The sequence below is a fragment of the Podarcis gaigeae genome (genome assembly GCF_964106915.1).
Source record: "Podarcis gaigeae genome assembly, chromosome: 6".
Classification (NCBI taxonomy): domain Eukaryota; kingdom Metazoa; phylum Chordata; class Lepidosauria; order Squamata; family Lacertidae; genus Podarcis; species Podarcis gaigeae.
Genome location: NC_139682.1, coordinates 50,309,802 through 50,319,265, shown reverse-complemented (window position 1 = coordinate 50,319,265; position 9,464 = coordinate 50,309,802). Strand labels below are relative to the sequence as shown.

The 9,464-nt window shown below is 45.4% G+C and overlaps 1 protein-coding gene across 2 annotated transcripts; it reads left to right on the top strand.

The window, feature by feature from the left end:
* The first annotated feature begins 37 nt into the window (after positions 1–37).
* On the top strand, positions 38–7,813 carry DPH2 (diphthamide biosynthesis 2). Of its 2 annotated transcripts, none has more exons than XM_083742255.1 (7): positions 38–229; positions 874–1,043; positions 2,188–2,300; positions 2,786–3,006; positions 3,842–4,474; positions 5,389–5,571; positions 5,961–7,813. In XM_083742255.1, exons 2-7 carry the CDS (start codon positions 891–893, stop codon positions 6,083–6,085), a joined length of 1,428 nt encoding a protein of 475 aa, XP_083598381.1. In that variant the 5' UTR covers positions 38–229; positions 874–890; the 3' UTR covers positions 6,086–7,813. The 2 variants fall into 2 exon arrangements, with proteins under 2 accessions (XP_083598381.1, XP_083598382.1); XM_083742256.1 differs by lacking the exon at positions 38–229 and adding an exon at positions 232–346.
* Positions 7,814–9,464: the final 1,651 nt, after the last annotated feature.

Here is a 9,464-nt window from a genome sequence, read left to right as displayed (position 1 = left end):
GCTGATAGGCTTCCCGTTTATTCTACTTTCCGAGGGCCTTGCTTTGTCGGGATCTTTTATTGGCTGCGAAGCTTCCCGCTAATGACGTAGGAGAGAGAAAGAGAAGCGAAGCGATAGAAAAAATACGCATTCCGATAGGGAAAGGAGCGTGGCGTTCTCATTGGGTGCCTTTAACCCCACCCAGGAAGTGTATTGGTGGCCATGTGGTGGATGTTGGGGGGTCCTCTAGGTGAGTAGAGTGACAGTAATGGGGCACAGTAGTTAATGTTTCTTTTGGCGGGCGGGCGGGGGGATACAATTGTTTTGTGTGCAAAGGGGTTCCAGATTCAATTCCTGGCAGTTCCAGGTAAGGTTGAGAAATGCTTCTGCCCGAAATGCCAGTCAGTCCTCTCGACAACATGGAACTAGAGCAGGCATAGGCAAACTCGGCCCTCCAAATGTTTTGGGACTACAACTACTATCATCCCTAGCTAACAAGACCAGTGGTCAGGGATGATGGGAATTGTAGTCTCAAAACTTCTGGAGGGCCGAGTTTGCCTATCCCTGAACTAGAGAGACTAGAGTGGTCTGTCTTTGTGTAAGGAGCCTTCCTGAGTTCTTCTGTTTCCCAAGCCGCTTCAGTGCCATTTTCTTGTCTCTCCCCAAACCCATTTCAGTGCATGTTTCTGAATGAAGGAGGCATTCTAATCAGTGTTAGTGATTAGAAGCATGGATACAAAGGATTTTAGCTATGTCGGTTCCCTACTGATTAATATAGAATATGAGCCTGTAAATGTGATCTTGGAGAACTGACGCTGAGGACCATTCTCATCCAGCATCTTGCTAATAGTGGGATATTGCTGTGCGGACGAGCATCACCTTGTATTTATGTAGTTTGGATATAGGCCACCATGGCAACAGCATTCAGCAGTGATGGTGCTGAGGTTATGCAGCGGGCCGTGATTCCTGCAGAAGCAAGTGGACGTCCCCCGACCACCAGGCTGGAAGAGTTCTATGAACTGGAGAGAGCAGCTGCATTTGTATCTGATAATGGCTTCACTAAGGTGAGACAGTAGTTTGCCCTTTTGCCAGAAAGCTACAGGCATGAATGTCAGTTCTTCACCTAGAGTTAGTGGACATCCCCGCCCCAAATATTCAAGTATTGGGGCACTAAATATGGGGGACTTTTAAAAAGTTTTGTTTACCAAGTATGTCAAACAAATAAATATGTAGAAGCAGCTCACACACTACAGTATTTAAGGCAGAGATGTGGAATCCTCCCCCAAGGGCCATATCTCCCAGCGGGGACATGCCAGCGATGGGAGAGCTGAGGCCGCCCAAGGCACATCTCTTCTCCCCCCACCTTTTCCTTTTCACCAGTGATGTGAGGTGGACTTTCTGGTGCTTTATTTCTCCACAAGGAAAAAATATGTTTCATAAGGTCACGATCAACAATGAATGGATGCCAGTTGCAAATACAGCATTAGGCAAACTTGGCAGTTTCAAGTTTTTAGCTCTTGTTTGCTAAATACAAGTAAAATAAAAATACCAAATTAGACCCTTCTCTAAGGCAGGTATTCTTCAACCTTTTCAGACCCAGGACCCACTTTTAACCCCAACATACATATGGAAAACTATTTCTTAATCTTTTATCATATATTTGCACGGTGGTTATGCTCCTGTTGTGACCCATCTTGGATCAGGCCGTGATCCACCAGTGGGTCCAAGTCCACCTGTTGAAGGCCAGTGTTCTAGGGCATCACATATTGCCCTGTTCACACTATCCTAATTTTCAAAGGATTTTGTTCCAGTTCAGAATTGACTGGCAAACCCACATCACTGCTTACACATGTATGTCCATCCATTCTATTCTCTCTCCCCACCCATTCTTCCTCCTTTTTTTGCTTTTGCTCTTTGCCCTTCCCTGCTGCAATTATGCTTAGAGGAAATTCATTTCACTCAGTATGCAGGTTTTTGAGGGAGTCACAATGCAGATTGGGGGGGGGGGGTAAATTAACCCTCTCCCCAGTGCTGCCACCCTCACCCTTCAAACCCCTCCCCCCATGGCAATTAGACATACAAGAAAAAAATCCTGTCCATGTGGATGGGACCTTTTTCTTCAAAGCCTAATTCCCCAGGAAACCCACAGTACTGCTAGCTGTGTACAGTGGACATGTCCTGAATAATTATCTTGGGTTTGTTTTGTAGGTTGCTCTTCAGTTTCCCGATGAACTCTTGCCAGATTCAGCAAGCCTTGCTAGCAAGATGGAAGCAGCAACTGGTGCCAAAATGTACATTCTGGGGGACACATCATACGGCAGGTGAGGTCACAGCAGGAACCTCCTTCCACATAAACACATGATAGAAGCTCAGGCCATAGTCCTATAGACACTTGGGAGTAAGCCTCATTGAAAACATGGAACTTAGTGCTGAGAACATGCATAGGACTATACTGCAGGCTTGCATTTTCAAGGGGTTCTGTAGTAATATGTCAGCCTCTGGATGTTCAGCAGTCTCTTGACTGCCTCTGCTGGGGTGGGGGTACTATTTATGACAAGAGAGTAGGACTTTGGGATCATTAGTTGCTCCCCAGTTCCTGCATCTTGGGTGTTGGTAACAGAGTATTTTTCCCATCTGCTGTCAGGCCTGGGGCTCCTTGCATGCTGAGTGAGCTGGTGACAGGGGAAATTCAGTCTCTACAATGGTAACCCATTTAGTACAAAGGAAGCATTTTTCTGTGTGATAGAGGTGGTAGGTGTTTTGAGGAAAGCTGCCCTCCATAGCTAATGCTGTTGCTTTTCTTTAGCTGTTGCGTGGATGAAGTGGCAGCAGAGCACGTGGGCGCTGAGGCTGTGGTGCACTACGGCCCTGCCTGCTTGAGTCCCTGTCGCAAGCTGCCCGTGTTCCATGTGTTTGGCCGCAAACAACTAGATGTGGTGCGCTGCACAGAAGTCTTCCGGGAGTTGCATCCAGACCCTCTAGCTCATGTGGTTGTGCTGAGTGAAGTGGGCTATTTTCATTCTCTTGGTGAGACCATGGGGATCACAATGTGGGTGGTGGGTGGTATTCAAGAGATACATCAGGCCAGGATGGGAAAAAGCTAAAGTGGGCATCCTCTAACCTCAAACAGTGCTCTCCTTGCCAGTCCTGCCCTTTATGTCTTATCTGCCTTCCAATGTTACTCAGTCCCAGCTTTTAACCCTCTCTACTATCCTCAGGGCTGGATTAACCAGGAAATGCCTATTTCTCTCCGTGCTCCCCACCTCATTTGCCACTAGGATACTAGTTTGCAGTTTCCTCAACAATAACATTCTTCAGAGCAAAGCTAATAGACCTAATGTTCAAAGGCAAAACCACATAAATTAATCAGTGTTTACTCCTTTGTAGTTTGAATGAACTAGGAATGTGGTCAGTTAATGCACAGATACCTGCCAAAGAGGCTTTTATAAGTTCTATGATTCTATGAAAGTGAGAAAATTCAAAACAATATTCCTGTGAATGTTCCAATTTATATTTCTGATTTGGCGGCTGGAGGGGTTGTTCTCTTTTAAAGGACCACAGAAGTAATCTTTCCTTGTAATATTCGCTTTCAGTTAACTCCCCCCTGTTTACATCCTTTAAATCAGGGATGGGGAACCTGTTGCTCTCCAGATGTTGTTGGACTAGAACTCTCACCATCCCTGACCACTGGCTATGCTGCATGAGGCTGATAGGAGTTCCCCATCACAGCTTTAAACCTAGTGTCTAGCACAACGGCCCTTCCCTGTCCGTGGAAGAGGCCTGCTGAGTATTTGGAACAGTGAGGCGTATGTGACAGTTATTGTCTCTAAACTGAATGACTTTTCATTTCTCTTCCCCTCAGATAACCTGGCCGCTCTGCTGCACCCCATTTATCCCAATGTAGTTTTCTCTCAACTGGATAACAAGGAACTTCAGCCAGTTCCCGGGCTGGTGAAGAAATTTGGGCGGCACTTTGTAGTGGACAGTCAGCATGGTCTTGACAACTACGCCATGTTCTACGTGGGTTGTGAAGGCCCAGAACTCACAAACTTCATGCTGAGCTGGAACCGGTGTCCCTTCAGCTCCTTTAATCCTCAGACAGGACAAGGCCGACAGGAAACATTGGATGTGAACCGGGCCCTGAGGCGACGCCTCTATCTAGTGGAGCGGGCACGGGATGCCCAAGTAGTGGGCATTGTGGTGGGCACTCTTGGTGTGGCAGACTACTTGTCTGTTCTGGAGCATCTGCGTGGCATCATTCAGCGGGCAGGCAAACGGGCCTATACCTTGGCTGTGGGTAAGCCCAACCCTGCAAAGCTGGCAAACTTTCTAGAGGTGGACATTTTTGTGTTGGTAGCCTGCCCACAGAACTCTTTGCTTGATTCAGCTGACTTCTACCGGCCTGTGGTCACACCCTACGAGCTGGAGATGGCATGCAATCCAGCACGGACCTGGACAGGCAGCTATGTCACAGATTTCCGTCACCTCCTACCAGGTAATACTAGGCTTCGTAACTGGAGAAATGAGTAGAGGCAACAACCAGTGAGCTCCTTTCACACCAGACTCTGGAAATTATGTTTGGTCACACACTTCCAAAATTCTCTCTGCAGGCATAAGGGTTTGAAAGTTGCTTTATTATAATAACTTGAGTCTCACGATGAATTGCAATTTCAGACTCATAAAAGCTGCACAGCTCTACCAATGCTCTTGGGCCTGCCCTGAAGACATAGTCTGCTGCAGCAGCAATGACCATAAAGTTCCCTACACCCACACAAAGACAGACCAGCGGCAGGGAACAATTTCTACATTGGGGATAATTCAAATACATAGGGTTGTATCCAAAATAGTAACATGTCCTGTCAGTGCAAAGACTTTCACTTGCGCAATGAAACTCCCCCCTCCTCTTGCCCTGAATCTATTCTAGGGGTTCCCCTAACCCTTCAGAGCTGATTTGGGAAAGGAGGAAGTGGGGAAGTTCCATTGTGCAAGCAGATATAATTGGGCTATGCGTACCTCTCATAGTCCTCTCCACATTTGCCATATGAAATGGTGGTCAAAGAAGAGTTGCACCTTGCAGTGGCCAGTGGGGCTGATGTTGCTCACCTGGCTTCCCCATGCCATGCATTGCTGCCAGTGACCAAGAGGGGAAAGGGCAAGGCAGTGGGGAGCTCAGTGTGGTATAGGTGCAGGAAAGGAAGCATCAGAGTAGCTATGCCCTTATCAAGTTCCCCAACCTCTCAGTAACAAGCAGCATGTTGGGAAGCCAGGCGAGCAATGCCAACCCCACCCATTGCTGTTTTCCATGTGCTAATTCTGCACCTCTTGATCATCCTTAGGTGGGTAAAAGCAGGGCATGATTCTGGATGGGCCAAGCTTAGCTATTACTCTTTCCCTTGCTGTTGCCTGCAGGAGCATGTGAACACACCCCTTTCCCAGACAAGGTTTCAGAGGCTGACAGTGAACCCAGCATTTCACTCATCACCGGCGAGCTACGCTCAACTTGTCTTTATACAGCACCGGACCCTGAGCCAAGCTCTGGCACTTCTGTGACCTGCCGCAGCCATATGCATATGGCTGAGAGTAGCCCAGCAGGTATGTGTCCGAGGGGTCGGGAACAGATTATGTTAACGGTCCACACAAATGGTGGCAAATCTCATCTGTTAGGACCTTTCTTGTGACTAATGGTTGTTCTTGGGAGATGAAAATGGCTGTTTTGAAGTCTGTTATGTGGTGAATGTTTCAAATGTTTTATGCTAGTGTCAGAATAGCAATTAGCAGCCTAGTCACCTTCCTCCATTTACAGTTGCAGTAATGAGTGGGGCAGTGGGCCCCATGGGCTCTTTCATCCATAATCTTGAATATACTGTAAGCTCTGTTCTCTTCCAGAGTGGTGTCTGGAATTCAGCTTGGGGAAATCATTTATGCTATGATCATTGTTCTTCTGTTTTGTTTTTGTTTGATTGATTTTTTGTGTGTCTTAGCCTCATTTTTGGAGTCACGAAGCTGGCGGGGGCTGGAGCAGCAGCTGGGGCAGTCAGCAGTCACAAAAGCCGTGGCTGGACGACGGGGAATTGCCATTGCATATGAAGATGAGCCTTCTGGATGACAGTACCAGCCGGGCCATGCTGAGAAAAAGTTGCCTTCCCTTTCTGCATCTAGATGAGATAACCAAACATGGTTTTTATCACAACCTTCTTCCTCCTACCCATAACTAGACACATGTATAAGGCAAGGAATATCACTTTCCCTGGCCTGGATATTCCTCTTGGTGGATGGATAGATCAATATTTTAACTGGCTGACATCTACAATACAGTAGTTCTGCCAAATGGTGTTTTTTATGTTAAGAAGCTAAGTAAACCTATTCTTCTCACTGTGCTCTCAATTGTGCTGGTGTTTATCTGTGCACATAAAGCAGCCCTGGGCTAAGAGTGGCAGCACGGTAGACTTGGGGTTCTGTTGGGGGAACAGGGGTGTGTAGCACTGCAGCTTAATTCACATGTGAAATTATACCACAGATCCCCATTTATCCAGCTTCCACTGGCAAGTGGAAGTTATAGTTAGCTATAACTTAGGGCACTCTTGGAAGCCAATTGTGCCCCTACATGCCCAGGCTCAACCTCTGCCATATTCTCATACATGGGAAAAGCAGATAAGAGTGCGATTGAGGAAGGAGAGCAGGTTTCTATACTCTGGTTGAACCTTGAGCGAATCCACACCATCCAGTGTTAAAGGTGTAACTAGAAGTTGGGAAAACGTTTCCTATTGAGGCTAGGATTTTGTATCCTCGAGGAGTTAGATTTGCTGATAGCATGAGGAATTGAATTTTAGGATTCAGAAGCAAGAACCAGGCTTTGAATAGCTGGGGTATAAGAATCCTATGATAAAGAGCCAGTATAGTGGGTAGAGTGCTGAACAGGACTTTGGAGACTAGGGTTCATATGCCCACTCAGCCATGAAGCTCACTGGGTGATCTTGGGCCACTCAACTCACTACAACCCTGTAAGGTGGGTTGAAGGTAAAATGGGGAGAAGTATATATATATATCTCCTTGATATCTCTTTAGAGGAAAGACAGGATACAAATGTAGTAAAAAAATAAGAACAGCATTGCCGCATTAAACCAAAGGCCCATCTTGTCTAGGATCCTGTTTCCCACAGTGGGCAACCACATACCTACACCTATGGGAAGCACACAAGAACACGAGAGGCAATGGCATCCTATGGAAACAAGTAGAAATGGGATCCAATAGTTCTCCATACAGTTATACTCCTACAAAATATGCATTGTCTGCTCAGCTGGAGGTTACATATTTTGCAGCTCTTTGGAGTTTAAAAGCACAGAATGAAGAAAGGGGTGGCTGTTGATCTGTGTTAGCGAAAGAGTTTTGTACTAGCATCTTTCCTCCCAGTAGCAGGATAGGGTATGTTTATCCACTCGTCATTTCCGACCCACAAGCATAAGTCACTGACATCCTTAGATGTGTACCATCCAATATAATGCTCAAAGTTATTTCTGTTGAACATGACTATATGGCACTGCCTATCAAACAGAAAGGAGAAACATCATTCCATATCCTAATTGAGAAGAAAAATATAACACAGCTGGCACCGTGTTGTGTAAACATCTGCCATCCAATCAGGAATCAAAACAGCATTGAGCACAAGGTACAAGATGTACCAGGTAAGGGATATATACATCCCTTAAGTCAAGAACCTACTTCAGTTAAAGCTAGTAACATTTTTAAGACTTAGAATAATTTGCCAATAAAAAAACCATTTTTAAACACTACTTGTAGACCTTGCTATGCCAAATAAAGTTCTATTTTAAATCCATTGGCATCCTTCCTTTCTCCTTATTTGGGCAACTTTTCTGAAGCATTAATACACCCAAATCAACTCTGGGTGCAGTACTGCGCCTAAGATTTCAGATTAAAACTGCAGAGTGGAAGGAAAGGACCTTTTTCTGCCTCTCCACTTCCAGCTACTCTCTGAAGACTGGAGAAGAGACCCTCAAGAATATTAGTGGGTGAGCAGTGGAAGGATAGACCATGTGAAAAATGAACATAATATTTTAGCTGCAGTTCATTCATTTTCAGCTTTGCATTCTTGTTACAAAAAAGTGTGCCTAGACATTCCATTGTTGCGCCCATACCCCAAGTTTAAGCTGCCATTTAGCTCCTAGCTTTCATATTTCTGTTTATAACACTGCTTATACCGTGTCATAGCTGCTTTCCTGGTGCTCCTGCTCACCTTCTGCTGCTGTTATAATAGTTTGCTGAAGTGAGAGGGCCATACTGTAGCAGGCCAAGGCCCTAGAAGCAGCCAGGTGAGTTATTTTACACCAGGGTGGCTAACCATTGGCCCTTCAGATGTTGTTGAACTACAATTCCCTCAAGCCTCAGCCAGCATAGCCATTAGGTGTAATGGTAGGCCATCATAATTAGGAGGGCACCACATATACCTGTTTTACACGGCCACCCGCTATGTAAAGAAGTCACACACCTCTACCCTTCACACATGGTCCAAAAAGTGAAGAAAGAGACCACTGCATAGCAATAGCTTAAGAGTTATAGACAGAAAGGCTAAGATAGACAGGAGTGGGGCAAACAAGAATACTGAATAACCAAGGAAGTATGCAACTCCATAAACCATACTACAAAATGCAGCATAACTGTGGAGAAGCCATGTTTAGACATGAGCACTGCTCCTAATCTCCGTAAGTTTGTTTCCTCTGAACACTATTTTCAGAACATCACCTACACATTCCATTCTCCAACTGCCATGCCATACCAGACAAAAAAAAAAAAAGCACAAGAAAGGTATAACAGGCAGTCTTTTGCACAAGCTAGTAATGATTATGTTGCTTTTTGCTCCATGCTGCAAAGTCAGATTCAGTTCCATGGCCTCTTACAGTCTCTTGCTTGTACCTTCTACTCTACTTATACCACCTATGAAGACGTGGGTCAAGTGCTGTGTGCAATGCAAGCTCATCAGTCAAGGTCCTGGGCAGCAGTTGCATAGGTATCAGGCTCCGGAAAGCAGCAACATCAAATGCTAAGCCCTGTAGCAGCCCATGACCACACCAGTGATCAATACCTTTCCTAATAAGGCAAAGTGTGGAGTGCTTAGATAAGCAGCATGGAAGTAAGAGCTTCAAATAAATAACTGAAAGGTATAGCACACAGCCTCAAAATGCTACTTTTTAAAGGAATGTTTCAGTGCAAAGAACACCAGACAGAAACACTGAAATCAGTGGAAAGAGAGAAGGTGCAGCAATGTACCACATGCCCAAACCTAGAAGGCACATTCTCTACCAAGTACTGCTTGTTTTGTGCATTAATGTAGATACTTCTCTTTACCGGGGTGTAATCATGGCCACTGCTATAGAAATACCAGAGTACTGCTTTTTCCCTAATATAGCCAACTGTACTTTGTTCTTTCCATATGCATTGTGAAGGTTTCACATCTATTCAAGATAAGTAAT